The 26,693-nt window shown below is 46.4% G+C and overlaps 1 protein-coding gene across 2 annotated transcripts in view; it reads right to left on the reverse strand.

Annotated features, from left to right (window-relative positions):
• Positions 1-26,693, reverse strand: part of SMC2 (structural maintenance of chromosomes 2) — a 212,186-nt gene that overhangs the window by 178,658 nt on the left and 6,835 nt on the right. For both annotated transcript variants that reach the window (XM_073549710.1, XM_073549709.1), the window contains exons 4-7: positions 25,714-25,836; positions 5,821-5,859; positions 4,986-5,096; positions 4,811-4,855 (exon numbers count right to left, since the gene is read on the reverse strand). In XM_073549710.1, coding sequence (XP_073405811.1) covers positions 4,811-4,855; positions 4,986-5,096; positions 5,821-5,859; positions 25,714-25,836 — 318 coding nt within the window. The remainder of the gene's footprint in view (positions 1-4,810; positions 4,856-4,985; positions 5,097-5,820; positions 5,860-25,713; positions 25,837-26,693) is intronic.

Consider the following 26,693-nt stretch of genomic DNA (forward strand, 5'->3'; position numbering starts at 1 on the left):
CAGGATTCCTCAGACCTTCAAATTCACTTTTTCTGGTGTTTTCTGATGGTAGTCTGCCCACTTCATGCACCTCCATTGCCTGGTGCACTTATCTTTTTCTTATCTTAGGAGACTACCAAGTGAAACAAAGAAAGATCACGCCTAAGATAATTGCTTGCCCCACATGACAGTGGGGCAACATGGGCTCTTTGACCTGCTAAACGACTTCCTGGTCTTGGTGCACACCTTCTTCTAGTCATACACGAATCTCTTCTATGCTCGGTGAACGTCAGCTTGGACAGGAAGGTCCTGTGCACAGCAGTTGACATGCATTACATTTTGGCGTATATTTTTTCCCCACACTTAGGACTGCTTTAGGAAATCCCATAGTTTCCTGTGCCCCAATTGTTGGGGTCATTTTTGGTTATATTTAGGGTTATCTCCTTTTATCACCTTTCCTACTGATTCCTCACAAACTGGTTAGCTCCCAGGCTGTCAGTGGGTGTAGCCTACTGGGGAGGAGTTAGCCTTTTTTTCTGCCTAGCGTCAGCAGCATACACCCATGGTTTCCTGTGTTCCCCAATGAAAACTGAGAAAAAATTTTTACAAGTACCCAAAATCTCCTTTTAGTCTGTGCGCGCAAGGTGAGTATTTGCTTACAGAAATTTCTGCAAGGTTTCAGCATCTCTTGGCAGGAAAAACACTGCAGCAAAAGCGCACATTTTTCCACAATTTGGTGCGTTTTTACATGCGTTTTTGTACAGCAATGAAGGCTTTTTGAGCTTAAGTTTTGTGATGTAATTTCTTGGTTCAACACCACCTTTTTCATGCTGATGCAGTGGCATCAGGGGAATGGGATTAGGGCAACAGGTGTCATTGCTGTCATTGACATGTAGCTCTAAGATTAGTAATGAAAATGTTTCAGCCCGACACCCTCATTACCAAGCCAATAAGTAAACACACACAAAACATTGTCAACAGCCTATGGAGTGTAAACAGAACGAACATTAAGGCTATGTGCCCACGTTAGCGTTTTTAAACGCTCAGGAAAAGGATCCCCTTCCCACAAAACGCGCGTCTTTTTTCAGCGCGATTATTGCGTGTTTTTGGCAAAAAAGCCGCGTGTTTTTGACGCGTGTTTTCTGGGAACATTGGGGGAAGGCAAAAACGCTCAGCTATGTGGAAATTAATGAGCATGCTGCGTTTTTAGCCGCTAAGCGATTCCTGAGCGGTTAAAAATGCATGCTTTGGCACAAAAAGCCAAAAATGCATGCAAATTAATTAGAGGCATCTTGTAAGCGTTTCTGCAGCGTCTGAGCCGGCACAAACACTGCGGAAACGCTTACAAAAACGCAACGTGGGCACACAGCCTTACAGCAACTGTTAAATTAAAAAAATTAATAAATGGTGTGGGCTCCCGCGTAATTTTAACAACTAACAGAGGGAAAGCTGATGGTTGGGTACAGATGTTTATAGCCTTGGAAGGGGGTAATACCCATGGAGCTTCCCAGGCTATTAATATCAGCTCACAGCTGTATACTTAGCCTTCACTGGCTATTAAAATGGGGGACCCCCCCAAAAATGACGTGGGGTACCCCTATAATTAATAACCAGCAAAGGCTATGCAGACAGCTGCTGGCTGATATTAATAGCCTAGGAAAAGGCCATGGATACTGCCCCCCTCACCCCCAGGCTAAAAACATCAGCTCTCAGCGGCCCCAGAAAAGGCGCATCTATAAGATATGCAAATTTTGGCACATAGCCTCGCTCTTCCCACTTTCCCTGTAGCGGTAGCAAGTGGGGTTCATATTTTTGGGGTTGATGTCATCTTTGTATTGTCAGGTGACATCAAGCCGACAGATTAATAATGGAAAGGCATCTATAAGACACCTATCCATTAGTAACTCTATAGTGATATTGTATAAAAATACAGACACCCAGAATAAAGTCATTTATTTGAAATAATGACACACTCATTTATTGAATCTTAATTAAACCATACTTACCGAACACCTAATCCACCAACGCCAAAGTCTCCTGCAACAAAAATAAAATAAACCACAAAATTCCTCACCTGTCTGCCAAGAAGATAATCTACAATGTCCCACCACGATCCTGATTACTTTGAGAACAGTCACATCAGTGATGTGACCGATCTCATAGACAGGCGGTGATACACGTCGGGAGCGATTACCTCCTGTCAGTGTATAAATGAGCTGCCATGAGAGAGTTCACCGGAGTTCATCAGCTGATAATCTCCAGTGATCTCTCTTATGGCACCACTGTTGCGTGGGAAAGTTCTCACGCAGCGGTGCCATAAGTGAGAGTACAGGAGCTGATGAACTCCGGTGAACTTTCTCACGACAGCTCTGTGATACACTGTGGGGGCGATTACTTCTTGTCAGTGTATCGCCGGCGGCCAGGTAGAGCGTTCACATCTGCCAATGTGACTGTTCTACACGTGAGATCGCTGTGGGACACTCTGGATTACGTGGACTACAGCGGATAGGCGAGTATATGTTGGTTTATTTTACATTATTTCTAGGAGTCGAGGGCGTCGGGGATTTGGTGTTAGGTGAGTATAATGGGTTTTTATTTCTATGTGAATATGTATGTCATTTTACTTTTTTTTTTTTTTTTAAAATGGTGAGCACAGGCGCCGGCAGATGATACTACACCTCCCCGTCAGCGGCACCTACTGTCACTGTTATCAGTAACAGCAGACATGGCCTGATGGGAGCAGTGGTCTGATCAGACAATGCCTGCGGGTCACAGTCACAGCTGCGAGGTCACGCTGACATCTGCCACCATGATCCCGCAGTGCTCTGACTGACAGTTTGCGGTAACTTTACAGGATCACACAGACATCTTCCAACTTGACCCCGCAGCGCTCTGACCAGCGGTAACATTACCGCCGATAAGAACCACTGTGCCGGTGTTCCCCTTGCTGTCACACAGATTACAGCGTCGGAAACACAGTAGGAAGCCGATAAACATTTTTATACCTGCATTTTTGCTGCGGATTTGACTGACTCAATTGAAGTCAATGGGTGCAGAACGCAAAAATAATTGACATGGTGCAGAAAAAAAACGCACTGCAAATATGCATGGAAATTTACTGATCGTGTGCGCAACACTTCAGGTTTGTCAACGAATTCCCTTGCATAAGGATTTCACTGCATTTTAATGAACCATTTTCGCGTTGGAAAAATCGCTGCGAAAACGCATCAAAACGCATTGTATGTACATTGCCTTATAATATATATTTTATGACAGAAGCATGGCTGTAAACAGTGATTTGGAATTGTTGAGTTTTCCTTTTTTTTATGACATTTTGAACAATTTTTTTTTATCCCTGAAATTCAGTTACATGACTGTATAGCAGAGCTGACTGAGTGCCTTAGGACCTTGAAGATCTTGTTCCCTCGACACACTCAGCAGTTGCTTGATAGCTGGGTCCCAGGAAGAAAACAAAGGCTAGTTTCACACTAGCGTTTGGCAGAGCTGCGGAGGGCTGCGTAGTTCCTCCGTTAAGCCCCACCCACTGCCGCACCTTTTCCTTCAACTCCACCTACATCTGCATGCGCCCTGAGTACCCTATCTTTAACATTGGGTACACAGGCCATGCGGATGCCTCCGCATGCGTCGTTTTGATGCTGCGCCGAGCTGAGTCGTACGCAACATGTTGCATTTTGCTGCGGTCGGTGCAGCGTCAAAACGACGCATGCGGAGGCATCTGCATGGCCTGCGTACCCAATGTTAAAGATAGGGTACGCCGGGCGCATGCAGACGTAGGCGGAGCTGAAGGAAGAGGTGCGGCAGTGGGCGGGGCTTAACGGAGGAACTACGCAGCCCTCCGCAGCTCTGCCAAACTCAAGTGTGAAACTAGCCAAAGACAGTGCTTACTAATCTGTATATACAAGCGCTGGATCAGCACTTTGTATACAGTGATCAGGAAAGCAGAGATGCTAATAAACTCTGCCTTTTCTGTGTGTAGTTTTGGCTGAGAGCCAGCTATCTACTACAGCACAAACTCCTGCAAGCTGCAAGAAATATATATTTTTAAAAAATATAGTATAAAATAAAAATTGTAGTAAAATTCAACTTGTAATTTACTTGGGGCTGGCATTTTTATTTGCTGGTTTGTTTCAGAGCACGACACTAAGAGTTTTCTCAAATTAGCTACAAATGGGACGAGTAATGTGAAAAAAATAAATAAAAATTGCAGCAAGCTGTATATGTGTCACAAGGAGGTTTTCTCCATCATCTCCAACTGTCAATGCGGCATCAGGATCTGTGAATTCCACAGATTCAGACAATCCTCCTTGCGACTCCATAGATGATGGCTATGGTCAGCACAGAGTGACTCGGGCATGGACTTCTAGAGCTGCAGCTCCTAGGCAGGTTAGAAGGAGTTAAATCTTTGCTGAACTTGGCTTGTTGATTGTCTGTGCTCACATGCTGCAGGAGAACCAGTTGTGTCTGCTCTTTCCATATTTCAGCTGGTTCCACGTATCAGGGGATGCCAGCAATAGTTTTCCCTATACTGGTCTAGGAGAGGTGAACACGTTCTGGTGTACTGGTTATTACCAAAGTAGTTGCGAGCGGTATTTGGTTAACCCTTTCCTTTTTCCCTAGTTATCTTTACATTACTTTGTTGCCTATCAGGCACTTGCTACGTAAGTGCAATGTCACCTAACCATGTTTTTCTGAATGTTGGGAGTTTCATTTCAAGTTATATATTGTATAAAAGAATAAAAAGCTCCGACACCTCTTCTACACTAGTGCATTAGCTATAATCTGTTAACAGGGCAGTAATCACTACAATTACCTCCTTAAGTTTATGGAGAGTTGGGGCGATTTCTTCATCCAGAATCTAAAAAAAAAAAAACACAAAAAAAAAACATTTTCATGTGTGCTGCAAAATGTTATAATTATCTGGAATAACTTTTTTCAAATCCCTTGTTAAAAATCCGCTCAGACTTAGCAAGAAAACCATTATTTACCGTCTGGATTTCCTTCAGCTTGACTTCCTTTTTCTCAATAGTTTTTTGGGCAGCCAGTTTTTTGCATTCATACATTCGGGTGCCTGCAGCTTCTTCAATCATAGCTACAATCTATACAAAATAAACTTGTCATGAATTTTTTTGTAAATCATATGAAAATAAGCAAAACAATTTTTTTTTATAGTCTCATCACCAGTGTGAAAACAAAATTTTAAGGCCATGGTGAAGTTTTGAGGAGGTAAAAATAAAACTTGGCACTCAACGGAGTGCCAAGTTTTATTTTTGCTATATACTGGCCTGGAAACCTACTTGAGCACCACTGCATGGTTGTGCTACGCTCTCTGTAGTATGAAGTTTTGAGAAGGGTCTGTCGGCACAGAATGACTGTTGAAACCAAGCATAGTCATTCGGCGCTTCATGGAAGGTCAAACATTTAAATGCACCTTCCCATCTACAAGTTTTCCCTCTAGCTTCCGCCTTCCTCGATTGACAGCTCTGGCAAGAGAAGCATGGAGATAAATGGAAAACATGCAGGTGGAAAGAAGGTTCACCAAAATGTTTGGCCACACCAAGGGTGCACCAAGCGCCTGTGCTTTATTTGAACAGTTATTCTGCACTGACAGAGTTCCTTTACGTTTTCCCCACTGAAATTAACAAGGAAAAATGTTATCACTAGAAACTAATGAAGGGAGGAAAGAAAAACAAGACAAAATTGAATTTTCAATCAGTCCTATGAGCATTGCTTAGATCGTTTTTGTTATGGTTGTGCTATGACCATGAGTCACACCAATAGTTGCAAACCTGGTCTAAAATTACCATAGAGAACCATAGTTACCTCTGGAGGCTTCATATTCAAAACCTTTGTTATCCTGCCCTACAAGTGAATAGAAAAAAAAATGAGGTGGATGTGATATTGACTTAGGAAAGCAATATGAAATATACTTTACAGCGTTTGCTTCATATCCTATACTTGTAAATAGAGACCTGAATACAAACCAGGGCTGTGGAGTCGGAGCTCATTTTGGTGGAGTTGGAGTCGGTATAAAATGGACCGACTCCTAAAATATATAATAAATTGGGTACAGTAGTTCAATGCAGAATGTGCTTAATATTTTTTCATAGGAATTTGGGAAAGTTATGAAATGTCCTATGACTGTTCTATTCCTGATCTAAGGCTACATTCACACAGCGTTTTTCCTGCGTTTTTTGAGGATACGTTTTTCAGTTGCAAAAACAGATCAGCTTTTGAAAAAACCGCTTCACCTGAAAGGTTTTTGAGCTCATAGATAATGTTTTCAATAGCAAAAGCAGATTAGAAATCTGCTCTATCCATTTATCCATATCTGTCTATCCATATCGTATCTGTACCAAAAAGAATGAAAGCCGGGTAGCACACAGACTAACACTCCTTTTTTTTAGCACCAGTCAGGGTCACCTCATAGCTGCCCAAAAGGACGCCCAGGACAGGCATTGCTCGTCTTCAGTAACATCAACATCAACTGATAGCTGGAATAAATAGACTGCATTCATCACCACATCTTCTTAAGGTGCAGGCTTGAGGCTGTGTGCACACGATGCAGAGTTTCCGCAGCGGATTTTACCGCGCAGAAACGTTGCATATCCGCATTGTGATGTACAGTACCTTTAAAATGAATGGAAAAAAAAAAACGCTGTGCAGACGCTGCGGATTTTTCCGCGCGGTTTTCCTGCGGTACAAAATCCGCAGCATGTTACTTCTTTTGTGCGGTTTTCTATCTCCCCTGTCTCCAAATCCGCAGGGGGAAAACCGCAATGGAAAACCGCACAAAAACCGCAGGAAAACCGCGTGAAAAATGGAAGAAATCCGCAGGAAAAATGCAGGTCATTTGACCTGCGGTTTTCTTCCATTCTGCACGGAAAAATCCGCAGGGCTCAAAACTCCGTCTGCACTCAGCCTTATTTTCAAGTGTAGGGGTGTGCAGTATGAGGTTCTGCAGCAGCTGAGGTGTGCAGTATGAAATTCTGCGGAACAGCATGAGGTTCTGCCACCCCCCGAGGTTTGATCCTGGCTACGCCCATAGTGTGAATGTAGCCTGAGGATCTAGGCTTTGTCTTAGCTGAGATAAGTCATAGTGTAGATATATATATATATATATATATATATACACACTGGGGAAAAAAAGTATTTAGTCAGTCAGCAATAGTGCAAGTTCCACCACTTAAAAAGATGAGAGGCGTCTGTAATTTACATCATAGGTAGACCTCAACTATGGGAGACAAACTGAGAAAAAAAAAAATCCAGAAAATCACATTGTCTGTTTTTTTTTCATTTTATTTGCATATTATGGTGGAAAATAAGTATTTGGTCAGAAACAAGCAATCAAGATTTCTGGCTCTCACAGACCTGTAACTTCTTCTTTAAGAGTCTCCTCTTTCCTCCACTCATTACCTGTAGTAATGGCACCTGTTTAAACTTGTTATCAGTATAAAAAGACACCTGTGCACACCCTCAAACAGTCTGACTCCAAACTCCACTATGGTGAAGACCAAAGAGCTGTCAAAGGACACCAGAAACAAAATTGTAGCCCTGCACCAGGCTGGGAAGACTGAATCTGCAATAGCCAACCAGCTTGGAGTGAAGAAATCAACTGTGGGAGCAATAATTAGAAAATGGAAGACATACAAGACCACTGATAATCTCCCTCGATCTGGTGCTCCACGCAAAATCCCACCCCGTGGGGTCAGAATGATCACAAGAACGGTGAGCAAAAATCCCAGAACCACGCGGGGGACCTAGTGAATGAACTGCAGAGAGCTGGGACCAATGTAACAAGGCCTACCATAAGTAACACACTACGCCACCATGGACTCAGATCCTGCAGTGCCAGACGTGTCCCACTGCTTAAGCCTGTACATGTCCGGGCCCGTCTGAAGTTTGCTAGAGAGCATTTGGATGATCCAGAGGAGTTTTGGGAGAATGTCCTATGGTCTGATGAAACCAAACTGGAACTGTTTGGTAGAAACACAACTTGTCGTGTTTGGAGGAAAAAGAATACCGAGTTGCATCCATCAAACACCATACCTACTGTAAAGCATGGTGGTGGAAACATCATGCTTTGGGGCTGTTTCTCTGCAAAGGGGCCAGGACGACTGATCCGGGTACATGAAAGAATGAATGGGGCCATGTATCGTGAGATTTTGAGTGCAAACCTCCTTCCATCAGCAAGGGCATTGAAGATGAAACGTGGCTGGGTCTTTCAACATGACAATGATCCAAAGCACACCGCCAGGGCAACGAAGGAGTGGCTTCGTAACAAGCATTTCAAGGTCCTGGAGTGGCCTAGCCAGTCTCCAGATCTCAACCCTATAGAAAACCTTTGGAGGGAGTTGAAAGTCCGTGTTGCCAAGCGAAAAGCCAAAAACATCACTGCTCTAGAGGAGATCTGCATGGAGGAATGGGCCAACATACCAACAACAGTGTGTGGCAACCTTGTGAAGACTTACAGAAAACATTTGACCTCTGTCATTGCCAACAAAGGATATATCACAAAGTATTGAGATGAAATTTTGTTTCTGACCAAATACTTATTTTCCACCATAATATGCAAATAAAATGAAAAAAAAACAGACAATGTGATTTTCTGGATTTTTTTTCTCAGTTTGTCTCCCATAGTTGAGGTCTACCTATGATGTAAATTACAGACGCCTCTCATCTTTTTAAGTGGTGGAACTTGCACTATTGCTGACTGACTAAATACTTTTTTTCCCCCACTGTGTGTATATATATGTATATATGTGTGTATATATATATATATATATATATATATATATATATATATATATATATATATATATATATATATATATATATATATATATATATATATATATATATATACACATATACACACACACACACACACACACACACACACACACACACACAGTACAGACCAAAAGTTTGGACACACCTCATTCAAAGAGTTTTCTTTATTTTCATGACTGAAAATTGTAGATTCACTCTGAAGGCATCGCGACTGTGAATTAACACATGTGGAATTATATAATTAGCAAAAAAGTGTGAAACAACTGAAAATATGTCATTCTAGGTTCTTCAAAGTAGCTACCTTTTGCTTTGATTACTGCTTTGCACACTCTTGGCATTCTCTTGATGAGCTTCAAGAGGTAGTCACCGGAAATGGTTTTTACTTCACAGGTGTGCCCTGTCAGGTTTAATAAGTGGGATTTTTTGCCTTATAAATGAGGTTGGGACCATCAGTTGTGAAGTCTGGTGGATACACAGGTGATAGTCCTACTGAATAGACTGTTAGAATTTGTATTATGGCAAGAAAAATGCAGCTGAGTAAAGAAAAACGAGTGGCCATCATTACTTTAAGAAATGAAGGTCAGTCAGTTTGAAAAATTGGGAAAACTTTGAAAGTGTCCCAAAGTGCAGTGGCAAAAACCATCATGCACTACAAAGAAACTGGCTCTCATGAGGACCGCCCCAGGAAAGGAAGACCAAGAGTCACCTCTGCTGCGGAGGATAAGTTCATCCTAGTCACCAGCCTCAGAAATCGCAGGTTAACAGCAGCTCAGATTGGAGACCAGGTCAATGCCACACAGTTCTAGCAGCAGACACATCTCTACAACAACTGTTAAGAGGAGACTTTGTGCAGCAGGCTTTCATGGTAAAATAGCTGCTAGGAAACCACTGCTAAGGACAGGCAACAAGCAGAAGAGGCTTGTTTGGGCTAAAGAACACAAGGAATGGACATTAGACCAGTGGAAATCTGTGCTTTGGTCTGATGAGTCCAAATTTGAGATCTTTGGTTCCAACCACCGTGTCTTTGTGCGACGCAGAAAAGGTGAACGGATGGACTCTACGTGCCTGGTTCCCACCGTGAAGCATGGAGGAGGAGGTGTGATAGCGTGGGGGTGCTTTGCTGGTGACACTGTTGGGGATTTATTCAAAATTGAAGGCATACTGAACCAGCATGGCTACCACAGCATCTTGCAGCGGCATACTATTCCATCCGGTTTGTGTTTAATTGTACCATCATTTATTTTTCAACAGGACAATGACCCCAAACACACCTCCAGGCTGTGTAAGGGCTATTTGACCAAGAAGGAGAGTGATGGGGTGCTACACCAGATGACCTGGCCTCCACAGTCACCAGACCTGAACCCAATCGAGATGGTTTGGGGTGAGCTGGACCGCAGAGTGAAGGCAAAAGGGCCAACAAGTGCTAAGCATCTCTGGAAACTCCTTCAAGACTGTTGGAAGGCCATTTCCGGTGACCACCTCTTGAAGCTCATCAAGAGAATGCCAAGAGTGTGCAAAGCAGTAATCAAAGCAAACGGTGGCTACTTTGAAGAAACTAGAATATAAGACATATTTTCAGTTGTTTCACACTTTAATTATATAATTCCACATGTGTTAATTCATTGTTTTGATGCCTTCAGAATGAATCTACAATTTTCATAGTCATGAAAATAAAGAAAACTTTTTGAATGAGAAGGTGTGTCCAAACTTTTGGTCTGTACTGTAAATATGTAATCGATATTATACAGTGTGTTACATATTTATAATTTATTACAGTTTTTTGTGTTCTAAAGTTGTATTCCAATAAATAGATATTCTGTTCTACCTAAATATCTTGATTATTGGATCATAGAAATGATCAAATGTCTGATGTTCACATTGTACTACAATAAATTTTTCACTTAAATATAAGCAATATATGTGGGAGTCGGAGTCGGAGTTGGAGTCAGTGTAAGGGAAATTGAGGAGTCGGAGTCACAGGTTTGGCTTACCGACTCCACAGCCCTGAATTACAAACTAAAATCTGAGTTTCACAAGACATTGTAAACCATTGTCGTCATAAGACTGACGTTAGAAGGACAGGGCTGTAGATGTCAGAGTGGGGGGTTGGGCTAACATTTTTTAATATTGGGAGAACAGTTTTATTTAAGAAAAAAAATGTCAAAAGAGATAAACTGTATGCCAAGCTGATTTCAAACAGATTGTGATCCCAACTAACAATGTTGATAGATCAAGATCAGGTAGGATTTGTGCATGGTCGGGAAGCAAGAGATAACACCTAACACCGTAAGGGAGAAAGGGAACATGCATCCTGTCAATCGATGCTGAAGAAGCCTTCGACAGAGTGCACTGGGAGTTCATATTCCAAGCCCTTGTGAATCTTGGAATGCAAGAAATCATGTTACAAAGAATAGCAGCCCTTATACATTCCCCCTCAGCTCAAGTTAGGGTTAAATCGATCTCTTTCACACCCATTTCAGATCCATAAGGGCATGAGGCAGGGGTGCCCCTTAGCACATTTACTATAAGTACAAACCATTGAGCATTTAGCCGTGGCTATCAGAAAAAAAATATTTCAATTAAGGGAATCACACTCCGGCACCTTCTATCTTCCAGAGATGACGTCCTCCTTCTTGCTTCTGCCGCGGCTCCGGCGTACTTTATCTGCCTGTTGAGGGCAGAGTAAAGTACTGCAGTGCGCAGGCACCGGGAGAGGTCAGAGAGGTCCGGTGCCTGCGCACTGCAGTACTTTAGTCTGCGCTCAACAGGGCAGAGTAAGTACGCCTGCGCAGGAGCCGCAGCAGAAGTAAGAAGGAGGACGTCATCGCTAGAAGATGGGAGGCATCGGACCGCGACACCCATCGGACCGGACGCCGGGGTGAGTATAACTTATTTTTCTTATCTTTCAGGTTACATCGGGGGCTTATCTACAGCATTATAGCGGTGGCCACATCTTAAGGGCCCGTTACACACAGCGATCTCGCTGGCGAGATCGCTGATTTTGTGACACATCAGCGATCTCTCCAGCGAGATCGCTGTGTGTGAGATCCAACAGCGATTGGCCCCCCAGCGGGGTATCGTTGATCGTGCTGGATCGTCCTGGCCTGTTTTTTCATCGCTGGTCTCCCGCTGGCCAGCGCGCATCGCTGCGTGTGGCAGCGGGAGCCAGCGATGAGCGACGCTGCACGCTGGTTACCAACGTAAACATTGGGTTTCTAAGGGCCGCGGTGCCCTTAGAAACCCGCTGTTTACCCTAGATACCAGCGTGCACTGCAGGCAGGGCGGGAGGTGGAGGCAGAGTGGCGCACAGACCGGAGTAGCTCTGCTATCTGCTACTCCAGTCTGTCAGAGCGGAGTAGCAGATAGCAGAGCTACGCCGGTCTATGTGCTCGCTGGTCCTGATCGCTGGACGGGCTATGTGACAGCCCACCAGCGATCAGCTAACAATATCCCAGCGATCCCATACACGTCGGATCATTGGTGGGATTGCTGGGACATTGTTATGTGTAACGGTACCCTTATAGGTCAAAAATGGGGAGACAGATTCCCTTTAACATCTCAATTCAATCGACATTAGTAGCTTAATTACGTTCTTTACCTTTTAGAGGGCAAACAGACCCTCTTACATACCTAAAATAACTGCAGACATCTTACTTATACAACGTCAAGTTTAGTAGTGCACTGCGCAAGGCTGAATTAGATTGAGAAATGGAATAAACTCCAATTGTTGTGGTTTGGAAGGATTAATACAATAAAAATGGAGCTTCCGCCTCGCCTTCTATACTTATTTCAGACAATTCCTCTTTGCCAACCTGCCTCCTTTTTTTCATGACTAAGGTCACCATAACTAAATTCATCTGGTCACAAATGCCCCGTTTATCTTACAACCTACTGAGCAGTCTGAAAAAAAAAAAAAAAAAAGCAGTATGTTTCTCAGAGCCTTCACTGGGGAACACACGAACCATGGGTGTATGCTGCTGCCACTATGCACAAAAAAGTTAGCTCCTCCTCTGCAGTATACACCCCACCGACTGGCCCTAGGTTAATCAGTTAGTGAGAAAGCAGTAGGAGAAGCAACGAAATAGAGAAACAAAATAGACAACTCAAAACTTTAACAATATAACACACTAAAAAGAGCTGATAAACATGGGAAGGTGCTGTGTCCCCCAATGAAGGCTCTGAGAAACAAATTTTACAGTAAGCAACCAAAAATCCTGATTTCTCTATCGCTTCATTGGGGGAATCATGAGACGTCCCAAAGCAGTCCCTGGGGAGGGAACAACAGAAACTCCATTCAGGACGGAGAACTCACCACTGCCAACTGCAAGATCCTCCTACCTAAGCTGGAGTCCGGCACAGCATAGGTATGGACCCTGTAAAATGTGGTGAACGTGTGAATGGAAGGAAAAGGTTGCCGTTTTGCAAAGTTGCAGGGCGGATGCCTTATGGTGTACTGCCCAGGAGGTGCCCACTGCCCGGGTAGAGTAAGCCTTAAAACCAGGGGGAGGTACTTTGTTCTTGACCTGGCATGTTTCCAATATTGCCATTATGATCCAGTGAGCAATCGTAGCTTTGGAGTCTGGGAGGCCTCTTTGCGCACCCTCTGGAATGACAAAAAGAGTCCGTCTTCCTAAAGGGGGCGGTCCTAGCCAGATAGACCCGCACCGCCCTGACCAGTTCTAACCTGTTCAGTGAACGTTCCAGAGGATTAATCAGAGCAGGACAAAAGGAAGGGAGGACAATGACCCCATTTAGGTGAAAGGCGGACACCACCTTGGGAAGAAGGTGGAAGAGGCCGCAAAGCCACCTTGTCCTGGTGAAGAACCAAGAAAGGAGGGCGACATGTAAGAGCCACCAATTCCTTGATGCGCCTAATGGAGGTGAGGACTACAAAAAACGCCACCTTCCAAGACAGAAAGGACAGACAGACCTCTCAGAGGTTCAAAGGGAGAACTCCTAAGGGCCTCCAGAACTAGATTGAGGTCCCAGGGGCCCACAGGTGTCCGGTACAGAGGAGCCGCATGCACTACCCCTTGAAAAGTTCTGACCTGAGAACGCGAAGCTAAATTTTTCTGGAAACGAACAGAAAGTGCTGACACCTGGCCGTTTAGCTAACCAAGAGCAGCGTCAAGTCTCGCCTGGAGAAACGCCAAAATGGAAGGGAGAGAAAAGGACATAGGCGCGATGTGATTATAGACTCATACCAGCTGAAATAGGCTTTCCAAGTCTGATAATAGACCACGGAAGATGACGGCTTCCTAGCTTGGATCATGGTGTTGATCACCCGATTTGAAAACCAGGAGGCTCTCAGAACCACAGTTTCAACAGCCACGCTGTTAAATTGAGAGACCGAGAATTCTGGTGGCAGATCAGTCCTTGGGACAAAAGATCCGGACTGTCTGGGAGCCTCCAGGGGGCGTCCGCAAGAAGATTGATGATCTATGCGAATCAAGACCAGAATGACGGGCACCCCTTCCGCCTTGATCTTCTTCCACAGCCTTGGAGGGGGAGGGAGGAAACACATAGGGAAGGGCAAGTGACCAGGGTATTGCCAGAGCGTCAGTGCCCACGCGAGAGGATAGCGGGACCTGGAAACGAACCGTGGAACCTTCCTGTTCAGTCAGCACACCATGAGGGCCACATATGGAGTTCCCCATTAAAGGCAAATCTGATGGAAGACTTCCTGATGCAGGGACCACTCTCCCGCCACGAGACCCTCGCAGCTGAGAAAGTTGGCGGCCCAATTGTTCGTGCTGGGGATACGTACTGCAGAAATCTCCAGAACCGTCACCTCTGCCCAGAGGAAAACCTTGGATACCTCGGCCATCACCAAGGGGCTCCGAGTCCCTCCCTGGTGAGCGACATATGCCACCGCCGTGGCATTGTCCGTCTGAACTCGGATTGGCAGACCCCTGAGAAGCCTTTCCCAGCAACGGAGGGACAGAAGAATAGCCCTTACCTCAAGGATGTTGATCGGCCGAGAGGATTCCTCTGCCGACCAACGTCCCTGGACAGTCAGGTGACAAAAGACCACACCCCAGCCTAGAAGGCTGGCGTCCGTCGTCACCACCTGCCAGTGAACAGGAAGAAAGGACCGACCCTGGAATATGAGAGGGGATGACATATCAAATGAGAGGTCGCTTGACTCGGGAAGAGAGCCGAATGGGGCTATCCAGAGAGAGAGAACAGACATGCTCCACTGAGATAGGATGGCCTGCTGAAGTGGTCTTGAATGGAATTGCGCAAAAGTAATCGCTCTCAATGCTGCCACCATCCTTCCCAGGACCATCATGGCTGAGCAGAAAGATGGAAGCCAAGGGCGGTGCAGAGAGCAAACCCCTTGCTGGAAGATGGCGCTCTTCTCTTTGGGAAGAAAAACCCTTGTCTGGTGGGTGTTGAACAGCATGCCTAGAAAAATGAGGCACTGATTCGGAACAAGACAAGACTTTGCCATCTGAAACAGGACAGAGTTTCGAGAACGATGGTCAGAGACTTTCCTTGGCCTGAGAAAAAGATGGAGCCTTGATAAGAATGTTGTCAAGATACGGGATGAGCACTAGACCTCTGATCTGCAGAATGGCCAATAACACTGCTATGATTTTTGTGAAAACCCCAAGAGCAATTGCGAGACCGAACGGCAGGGAGACAAACTGAAAATGGTCCTGCTGCACCGCAAAACACAGAAATTATGAAGATAGGGAAATGGAGATAGGCATCCTGGATGTATACGGAGCACAGAACTTCTGCGCCTCCATGGAAGCAATTATTGAACTAAGAAGCTCCATCCTGAAATGTCGCAGTCGGACCCTTTTGTTCACTTACTTTAGATCCAGGATGGGTAAAACCACGCCGTTCTTTTTCGGCACCACAAATAGGTTCGAATAAAATCCTGTGAAACGTTCCCGGTCTGGGATGGTAACAATGACACCTGAACTGAGAAGAGAGGCAAAGGACGCAAAGAAACCCAGAACTAGAGAAGCATCTCTTGGAAGACAGGATTCGAAGAATCAATCTCGGGGCCGCAAAACGAAGTCTATTTTGTATTTCGGATGATAATCTGGTTCGAGAGGTCAGCCAATTTCTCTGGTCGAGCTCCAGCAAGAATGAACTGACTGAGCTGTATAGCCCATGCAGCTATGGTCTTTGAAACCCAGGTAGAGGCAAAGGTCGGGCACAATGTACAAGCGGCCACTTCAAAGGGAGACTTTGCGAAAGATTCTATGATCTTGTTATTGGAGTTTTTGAGGGATACTCCATTTGTTAGCGGGAGAACCGTGTTGATGGACAGTCGGGAAACTGGAGGGTCCACAGTTCGAGAAGCGGTCCAGTTCGCAGTGAGCTCAGGGATACAGGATGCCGAGGCGCTTTCCTCTTTGGAAATCTGGTCGGGATCTCCCTTTCCCTGACAAGTACCTCCTCAAATTCTCTATGTGCGGCAAAGGCCTTGGGAGCTGGCTTCGACCGTCTAAACGAAACAGCCTGTTCTACGGGTTCCGTAGAGGTATCCTTAATGTTAATGGTCTGGTTGACCGACACAATGAGGCTCTGGACTATGCCTTTCATATCAGAGGCCTAATCAGCATCCAGGTACGAGTCATCCAAAACTTCCTCCTCGACTGCCGGGAGAGACCGGGGGGGGGTGGTTGGGAGAGAGATGGAGCGGGAAGAGGTCCTGGAACGAACGAGAGGTCCTGGAACGAACGACGCAACTGCCGGGACCTCTTGCGGCCTAAGTTGGTAGGCACAGCCGGCGAGTCCTGCGACCCACTAGTAACAGGGGAGGCCGGAAGGGGCAACTTGTCAAGAACGGACACCAGGATCTGCGATACCTTGGTGAGGTCTGCCACTGACTGTGACAGAGAGGAAACCCACACTGGGATAAGGGCACCGCTCTCCTGGAGCAGTCAGGGGCTCCTGAGTGGTGAGCACAGAGTCAGGGGCTCCTGAGTGGTGAGCACAGAGTCAGGGGCTCCTGAGTGGTGAGCACAGAGTCAGGGGCTCCTGAGTGGTGAGCACAGAGTCAGGGGCTCCTGAGTGGTGAGCACAGAGTCAGGGGCTCCTGAGTGGTGAGCACAGAGTCAGGGGCTCCTGAGTGGTGAGCACAGAGGGGCTGCTGCAGTCCTGACAGAAGGGAGGACTGACCTGAAGGGAGCTTGCATTTACATGAAGAGCATACAAAGTGCCTGATAGGAGAGGAGGAAGCAAGAGGATGGGAACGCTCTCCTTTAGGATTAGACATGATGAGCAGACTCACTAATGCCAGAAGGTTAGGGGACAGGAAGAGAATGCAAAGGAGAGTATCAGTCTGCAGCGCAGAGCTTCTCACAGTAAGATGCCAGTGTCCTGAAGTCTGCATCCAGGCTGTAGAGCAATTGTAGACAGAGAAAATGCAGGTCCAGCAGGGAAATGCCACTTTCCGGATCCAAAAGTCGGAAAATGGTGACCGCAAGGAGGATGGAAGGGGCTAGCAGAGTGAAATCGCGGACTGCATAGGGGTGGGCGACGCTAGAGAAAAAGCCTGCTCTCTGTGGCCGAAAGAAGGGGAGGAGAAAGATGGCGACGGACACAGAGATTAACTCAAAGCCGGGAGTAGGAGGGCGGAGCTAGCAGCCGGGTACAGAAAGAGCAAGTGTGGGATCGACGGGCGGGAGAAAAGCCTACCCGAAGAGCTGAAAAGAAGGGGGCAGAGCCAAACACCGAGACTAGGCCCAAGGGATGCCGGGACCTAGATTAAGGACGGTGACCGCTGAAAAGGGGGAAGCGGCGTGGAGGCCCTAAAAGTGCTGCAAAAGGTAGCCCAGGACCCAAATTCATACGGAAACAAAGACCCTAGAAATAAAGTTTTTACTTGGATCTTCATTTTTTCCTCATCCTTTGCACTTCGTATCTTCTTCTTTACTTTAATCTTTACTTGGATCTTCTCATCGCCACTGGAAGGAACCTGGGCAAGAGAGAGAAAGACGTACCTCTCCAGCCAGGAAATTTCAGACGTCTGAAATTCCTGTATTGTGGGACGTCCACACCTCCAAAAACCGACAGGCTCTGGGACCAAATCCGGGTCACCTAAACACTCTTCCGTGTTAGGGGTTGGGGTCCTGCTGACTAGACATATGATACGGGGTGGCAGTAGACGCCGTACTCCTAGTCTCTATGTGGGAGTACAGTTGTGACTGTTCACACTGTATCCCTCCAGAGGTAGGGGAGAAAATCCATCTAAAAATAAGAGACATTACTGGAAAATGCCGAAAACCGAGATAGATATGGGTCTAGTGAAAGACCCGTGTCCACCTCCTACTGGCACCAAGCTAAAACTGATTAACCTAGTGCCAGTCGGTGGGGTTTATACTGCAGAGAAGGAGTTAACTTTCTTTTGTGCATAGAGTCAGCCTCCTATTGGCAGCAGCATACACCCCATGGTTCCTGTGTCCCCAATGAAGCGATAGAGAAATATGAATAGCAATTATCTTACGTTTCTTACTAAAATCGCATTTATTTTGTTAGTAAATGGCCTCAATACCTGGCCCCATAACACATTTATGATATCCCACTATTCCCAGCATGACTTCATAGAACATTCCTAAACAAACCAAACAAGCACTCCATCTTATAAGGCTTTATAATCCACCTGGGTATTAGACCAATACATAGTTTTTTTTTCTCTAACACCAGCATCCCCACAGGTATTTGGCTTCTTTATACGAACAATTAAGGAGTTTTTGTTTTAATCCATATCAACATACAGTAGACTGACATTTTTAGGCCTCTCGCTCCGTTTGAAGGTCTTTGGCAGAGGACTATCCGGGACATGCCATCAAGTTATTTCAAGATGACCTGACCACTAATAAACGCCCTTCATTTTTTTTTTTTTTTTTTTACAACATGGGAGGGAACACTAAAATTCTTCTATTTGCACAAGTCATCACTCTGATCACTGTCACAGGAGGGGAACTACAAGGCTTTATCAAAATGGTAAGGAAGTCCCTGGACTAGTCACTCCATATTCCCCATAAAATATCCATATTCCATAAAACAATTCTGGGAAGCAGTATATATTTTATTTAACAAGCTTTCAATGAACAGAATACAGCCATCAATGTATTTTGCCGCAAAAAATAAGCATCCCATGCATTCCTATGGGATTCCGCAATGCTGTGCCAATGCTGCGGTTTTTACCACGGCGGAATCGCTTTGCGGTAAAAAATGCAGCATGCTCATTAATTTTGCGGAATCGCGGCGATCTCGCACCCATAGGAATGCATTGTTCTGCTTACTTTCCGCATGTGGATGTGCACACCATGTGAAAAGTAAACAGAACATTTGCGGATGGTACCCACGGTCCGGAGGAGAGGAGACTGTCCTCCAGGCTTTGGGTACCATATCCCTGTAAAAAATAGAATTTAAAATAAAAAATATTGCTATTCTCACCTTCCGACGTCCCGTGCAGCCTTCCCGCCTCTCTCCACGCTCCCGATCCCAGTAAGCCTTTGCGAGCGATGACGTCCATTCTCGCGGGATCGCGAAGTCTCACGGTCATCGCGAATGACCGCGAGACGTCGCGATCCCACGAGAACAGACGTCATCGCGGTAATTGTCGCAAAGGATTACTGGGACCGGGACCGTGGAGAGAGGCGGGAAGGCTGCGTGGGACGTCGGAAGGTGAGAATAACTATTTTTTTTATTATTATTTTTTACATTCTATCTTTTACTATTGATGCCACATAGGCGGCCTCAATAGTAAAATGTTGGTCACATTCGTCAAACACTATGTTTGACAAGTGTGACCAACCTGTCAATCAGTTCTCCAAGTGATGCTCTAGATCGCTTGGAAAACGCTAGCAATTCTGCAAGCTAATTACACTTGCAAAATGCTAGTTTTTCAGCGGGAAAATCGTGCAAATTTAAAATGCGATTTTCCCGCGGAATGGAATTCTGGAATTCTCGCGGTAATTTCCGCTACGTGTGAACCCAGCCTTAACGGTATTTCTGAGCCCACGACGGCACCATGGAGAGAGGGGATCTGCCTCACGGGGACAGGAAACCTACAGATAAAAAGGCGGTACCTCTCTCCCGCATCAGTTGTTTTACAGAGTATTAACGGAACAACTTTAAGAAAAAGGAAATTTCTATAATCATTAAACTGCGTAAAGGAGACACCACGTGACTTTCTGACTAAACTGTATTTACAATAAGTGCGCACCCCACGCGTGTAGGGAGGGAATATACGGGTGCCGTCATGGGTTCAGAGAAATACCGTTAACGGTAAGTAACTACAATTTTCTCTTTCCCCCATGACGGCACCACGGAGAGAATTGCAGAGACTATTAGGGGGGACCACTGCCTCCAGCATCCTTCTACCAAAGGTTAGATCTGAGGAGGTGGCTAGGTCCAGCTGATAGTGGTTGGAAAAGGTTGAAGGAGAGGACCAAGTGGTGGCTCTACATATCTGCTCAATGGAGACGCCTGCTCTCTCTGCCCAGGAAGTTGACACCGCTCTTGTAGAATGGGCTGTTATTCTGTCTGGGACATCCGCCCCCTGCGACGAGTACGACAAGGTGATGGTGTCTCTTATCCACCTTGCCAGCGTGCCCTTCGATGCCTTTCGCCCCTTTCTTGGTCCCTGGAAGCAGACAAAAAGAGACCTATCCTTTCTACACTCCCTGGTGGCCGCTAGGTACTCAATTAGGCATCTTCTCACATCTAATGTGTGTAACACTTCTTCCCCCCGGTTTTTGGGATTGGGGCAAAAGGAGGGGAGGGAGATTTCCTGAGTTCTGTGGAATCGGGATGCTACCTTCGGCAGGTAGGCTGGGTCTGTTCTAAGTACCACCCTGTCCTCTAGGATCTGTGTAAACGGAGGGAAGGCTGACAGGGCCTGGATATCACTGATTCTACGGGCCGATGTCAGGGCTATCAGAAGGGAGGTCTTGAGTGATATCAGTTTTAGTGGGGCCTCTTGTAACAGTTCAAAGGGAGGTTTTGACAGGACTGAGAGGACTAAGTTTACATCCCAGGGAGGAGTGTTTAGGGAAGGCATAGGTCTGGATCTACCGGCTGCCTTAATGAACCTGGCCACCCAACGGTTCCCTGCCAAGTCATAGTTGTAAAGGGCTCCTAAGGCCGCCACCTGAACTTTCAATGTGCTAGTAGCTAACCCTTGCTCTAAGCCCTTCTGCAAGAACTCCAAGATCCCCCTGCCCTGGTGTTTGATACCGAGAGGAACTTCCTCCAGATCCTCCCGTACAGTTTAGTGGTTACCGGTTTCCTACTCTGTAAGAGAGTGGACACAATTTTTGGAGAAGCCTCTGCTGCTCAACAGAGCCCTTTCAAATTCCAGGCCGTCATATGTAGGTTCTCCATCCGAGGGTGCAGTACAGGGCCCTGGGAGAATAAGTTCAGGATATCCGGGAGAACCCAAGGGTCGGAGATGGACATTCTCCTCAACCACGAGAACCACGTCCTTCTCGGCCAGAAGGGGCTATTAATATTACCCTTGCTTTGTCCTCCCGAATCTTCCTCAGAACTGATGGAATTAAGGCTATTGGTGGAAACGGATAAGCAAGGGGGAAGTGCCAGGGGATCATGAGGGCATCCAGGGCTACCGGGTTCCCGGAGGGGTCTATGGAGCAGAATGTTTTCACCTTCCGGTTTGTCCTGTTGGCGAATAGATCTATGTTGGGTTTCCCCCATAGCTTCGTGATCTGAGTAAAAATTTCCTGATTCAACTCCCACTCCCCGTCTTAGCTGTGTGCGACTGTGCCATCACATTGTCTGCCCCTTTTATGTGTAGTGCGGTCAGTGAGCTAAGATTTTCTTCTGCGAACTGGAAAATTGATTTTGCCACTTCCCTTAGGGCACGGGATCTTGTACCCCCCTAATGGTTCAAGTAAGCAACTACTGTGTGGTGGGACCTGAGGGAGCCCAGAAAACACAGGAGGGCGAGTTTTACCGCTAAGAGCTCCTTCATGTTTGAGGAGGCTGCTTCTTCGTCCTCCGCCAGACTCCTTGTGCTACCTGGTTGTCTAAGTGAGCCCCCCACCCCCTGGGGCTTGCATCTGTGGTAAGGACTCGAGATATTGGTAATACCCAAGGCACCCCCCCCCCGAGATAGGGTGGATGGCTCCGTCCACCACTGCAGTGGGAGAGCCGTTTCGGGTGAGATGTCTAACCGCCCTTCTAAATCTCCGGGAAGAGAAACCTCTGCGGCCAGTATCTCCCACTGGAAATTCCTTGTGTGGGCTTGGGCCCACTGCCCAGCCAGGATGCAGGCTGTCATTGAGCCAAGCAGGGACATGGCCTTCCTCAGAGTTGTTGCTGTGTAAGTTTTTGCCCGTCACTATCTGTTTCATGTCTATCACTTTCCCTTCTGGGAGACGGCACTCTTGTCTGAGCGAGTCTTTGGTAATGCCCAGGTACTCTTGTACTTGGCTCGGGACCATCCGAGATTTTGGCAGATTTAGCAGCCAACCTAGGCTGGTCAGTGCCTCCATAGTCCTGTTCAGCTGATCCCTGCAGTGAGAAGGGGAGTTGCCCATCACTAGAAAGTCATCCAAGTATGGTACTATAAGTACGTCCTGTTCCCTTAAATGTGCCATGACTTCCGCTATGATTTTTGTGAAGACTCTCTGAGCGATGGCCAGCCTGAATGGGAGAGCCTTGAATTGGTAGTGCCTTATCTCCCCCCTTATAGTGACTGCTATCCTAAGATACTGGCGGTAGTCCATGTGTATTGGGACGTGATAGTACGCATCTTTTAGATTGAGTACTGTCATGTAACAGGCTGGAAACAGCATTTTTACTGCAGATTTTATTGTTTCCATTTTGAATGGATGGATTATCAGGCACTTGTTTAACCTTTTCAGGTTTATTATAGTCCTGAATGTCCCGTCTGGCTTCCTTCTTAGGAAGATAGTGGAATAGAAGCCTTCTCCTTTTTCCCGGTGGGGGACCTCTTGTAGCACTGATTTCTCCACCAGGGTCTGAATCTCTTGTTGGACTGCGTCTTGCTCTTCCACTGACCGTCTCTGCGGGGGTCACTACAAAAGAGGGTTTGGGTGAGGTGTGGAAATTTAATTTGAAGCCTGTTTTTACCACATTTAAGATCCAGGAACTGTTTAATATCTTTTCCCAGGTGGGGAAGAAGTGGCCCAATCTTCCTCCTACCTGGGAGACACCTTCATTGGGGTTGTTTCTTGTCCGCTGGTTTCCCGAACATGAACCCTTTCCCTTTTCCTCTCCTGTCCTCCCACTTATCCTGGGTGTTTTTAGGCGGCTTTCTCTGGATAAATTTCCTGCTCCAAAACAGTTTGAAGGGAAAATTGGACTGGTTGGGGAAAGACTTCTTTTTATCCCCTGCTTTGTCAAGGATATCGTCCAATGTGGGGCCGAAAATGAATTCGCCTTCACAGGGGATGGAACAAAGATTGGATTTCGTCTGCAGGTCCCCCGTCCAGCATTTGAGCCAAAGTGCTCACCATGCCGCATTCAAAAATGAAGCTGCCCTGGCTGTCAGTCGGATTGAATCCGGGGATGCATCCGCCAGAAAAGCCGCCGCTCCTCTCATCAATGGGACGGAGTCTAAAATCACGCCTCTTGGGGTTTTGTTCTTCAATTGGTCCTCCAACTGATCTAACCACACCATCAAGGCTCTCGCTGTGTGGCAGCTATGGCGGATTTCAGTCCTCCTCCGGCTGCCTCCCAGGAACCTTTTAGGAATGTTTCTGATTTTGTTGTCCATGGGATCTTTTAATGTTCCCATATCCTCAAACAGCAGAGCGAATTTATTTGAGGCTTTTTCTATGGCTACATCTACCTTTCTCCCAATATGAGCAGCTTGGGTCTTCAAAGGGATATTTCCTTTTTGGGGCCAGGAGGCCCTTTTTTTTCGGCCTTTTCCATTCTCTCTGAATTAGTGCTTGGATTTTCTCGTTCATGGGGAATGATCTTTTTTTTTGTTCCAACCCGCTGAACATGGGGTCCTGGATAGTTCTTTTGGGTCTGGTGTCTACCAGCCCCATAGTGGTTCTAACTGCTTTTACTAAATTATCCGTTTCCTCAATAGGGAAACAGCTGCGACCCCCCCCCTCTTTAGAGGACGAAGTGTCGGATGCTGAACTGTCTGAGTTTGATGTTGAAGGTTCCCTCTACCCATCGCTGAGGTCTGATTCAGGGTCCCTGGTCTTAGCCTTGCTATGCTTTTTGCTTCCTCCCTGGAGGGTTTTAACGGTGTTTTCTACCTGGTGTTTGATTAGGGCCCTAAGGTCGGGGGCGAACCTCGGAGATTCCTTACAAATCGTGTGATCAATGCACGCTTGGCAGAGCCTTCTCCCCCACCCCGTGGGAAGCTCCTCTTTACAAAGTGGGCAAATCTTGTAGTTGGCCTTCTGCGTGCACTTCTTCCCCTAAAAGAGAAGGCGGATAGGCCCTAGTTACAGCTTGTACATTCACGTAGTCCACTTACCCACCAGGCCGAAGAAGGATACCGGATCTGGAGGGACCACCGGGTCTGCCGAAGCCTTGTCTTTTGGGGCCACTGCCCCACTGTACTCTTTGCTGCGACGGGATCCAGAGCGGCTGCTGCGTCGCTGTGGCTGGTCCTTGGTATCCTTCTTACGGCGTTGCTGCTGGTGCGGTGATTGCCGCGGCTGCCGCTGGTGTCGTGTGTCGGAGGACATATCCAGCTGCGGTTGCTCTTCTGGAGGCTCACTCATGCTCCCAGGAGATGCAGACATCTTTTGCCTGGTGATTTCTTTAAATATCGCTGCTCCCCTTCCGGCCACTGCCGCTTGGGGGAGCGTTCCCTGGGTGCACACCGCCCCTGCCTCCCCTACCCGGCACTCCGGGCTCCCAGGGATGCATTGCGCCGCACCCGGCGCCGACGTCATTCGGTCCCACCCCCGTGCGTGCGCTCTGAGATCAGTCCCAGAGATGCATTGCGGTGGTGGCGGCGTCACCGGTCCTGCGCGTGCCCTCCCGCTCCCAGGGATGCATTGCGGCGCCCCGGCTCCACCGGATACTTCCTGCGCCTGTTGCGCCACTGTCCCTGGAGCGTGTTACTGCGGGCCTCCTCCTGCACCCGGCCATCTACTCCAGGGAGAGGCGGTCTTCTGGAGCGTGTTCTGCGCCGCCTCTCCCCCCCCCCCCCGCACACTCTAGAGGCCCGCTGACCTCTGGCGGTGGCGCCTCGGGTCACCACCCCAGCCGGGACAGGGAACCCCCGCTGTCATCCCCTGGACTGGTCGGCCCCGGCATCCAACGACGATAGGCGAGTCCGTAGGTTCCCTATGGGGACAGGAAACCAACTGATGCGGGAGAGAGGTACCACCTTTTTATCTGTAGGTTTCCTGTCCCCGTGGGGCGGATCCCCTCTCTCCGTGGTTCTGTCATGGGGGAAAGATAAAAAGTGTATTATACCTGGGCACCCTATATTATGAACATAGACACCCCATATCTAGTTGTCTGGTTAAATTAGGCACTAGGGGCCACTCTCCTGTCATTCATATCTATGCATCTTAGGCTTTTAGCTTCTGTTCCATGGTGAACATTAGAGGATGGCATCCGCTCTTTCCTTTCAAGTTACTCCTTAATTTTAATATCTTCCTTTGCTTTCTTTACTCTCTACTACTACTTCTCTTTTGTTTTCTTCACTCCAGACTGTAAAGTTTCTCTATGATTATAATGTTAATTACGGAAATATTAGAGGGATGTATTTGAAATTTGGTTAAAGTATATATGTAGAAGTACAAAGGGGTCATCAGCGCTCAACCTCAGATATGGTCTATAACCGTTCATGTTAAGGCCCTTCTGTAACCTTGTCTATTGTTCTAATCTATGTAGAAAAAAAACAACAAACCTTTGATTTACACAAAAAATAATAAATGAATACCACAGTGATAGCAATCACCTAATCCGCATAACAGTACATACCTGCATGATGAGAAAATGAGGATTATTGACGTTCAGACCAACAGAACAAAAAAGATCTTGCACACGAGTGTTGTTTGCATTGACTCCATTAATTAAATACTTATTTCTACCACCAATGACAACCTAAGGGGGGGGAAATAAAAAGAGAATAATGGATAGTAAAGTAGTTTAACCAATTCATAACCAGATCATTTGCCCTCTTTTCTATCCAAGGACATTTACGGGTGTTACCGTACATGCACTTTTAATCACTATTTTTTTTTTATCCTTGAGATATTCAAATGATTTTTGTTTCTTTTTCTTGATACACAGGGCTTAATTTTTACATCAAAGTTATTTTGTGTTTATACTTGGGGAGGGGGAATTTAAAGAAATATAGGAAATGTGTTTTTCAAATTTTGTTTTTACAAGCACAAAGAACTACTAAAAACATTTTACACTTTGTTTCTTTTTAAAAATCATTGCAAATATATTGGTCATGTTTTTTCAATGAGGGAAACAGTGTTTTGGACTGGAGTGCTTCTTTTTCAACACATTTTTTTCTGCTGTTTTTATTTATTCATTTTATACAAGGTGCCCCCCAAGAAGATCTTAAAAGACCTTTTGGGGAGTTGGGGGCAGGTTCACATTTATTTTATTCACTTAGGGCCCCGTCACACAGCAAGATCGCTAGCGACTAGCGAGATCGCTGATTTTGTGATGCATTAGCGATCTCTCCAGCGAGATCGCTGTGTGTGACGGGGATTAGCGACCGGCCCCCCTGCCGGGTATCGCTGATTGTGCAGAATCGTCCTAGGCCATTTTTTGATTGTTGGTCTCCCACTGGCCAGCACGCATCGCAGCGTGTGGCAGCGAGAGACCAATGATCAGCGACGCTGGTTTCCAACGTAAACATCGGGTAACTAAGAGCCGCGCGGCTCTTGGATACCCACTGTTTACCCTAGATACCAGCGCACGCTGTTTACATTGGAAACCAGCTT

Source organism: Dendrobates tinctorius, unplaced genomic scaffold (genome assembly GCF_039654945.1).
Source record: "Dendrobates tinctorius isolate UK_male_01 unplaced genomic scaffold, ASM3965494v1 ptg000160l, whole genome shotgun sequence".
Lineage (NCBI taxonomy): Eukaryota > Metazoa > Chordata > Amphibia > Anura > Dendrobatidae > Dendrobates > Dendrobates tinctorius.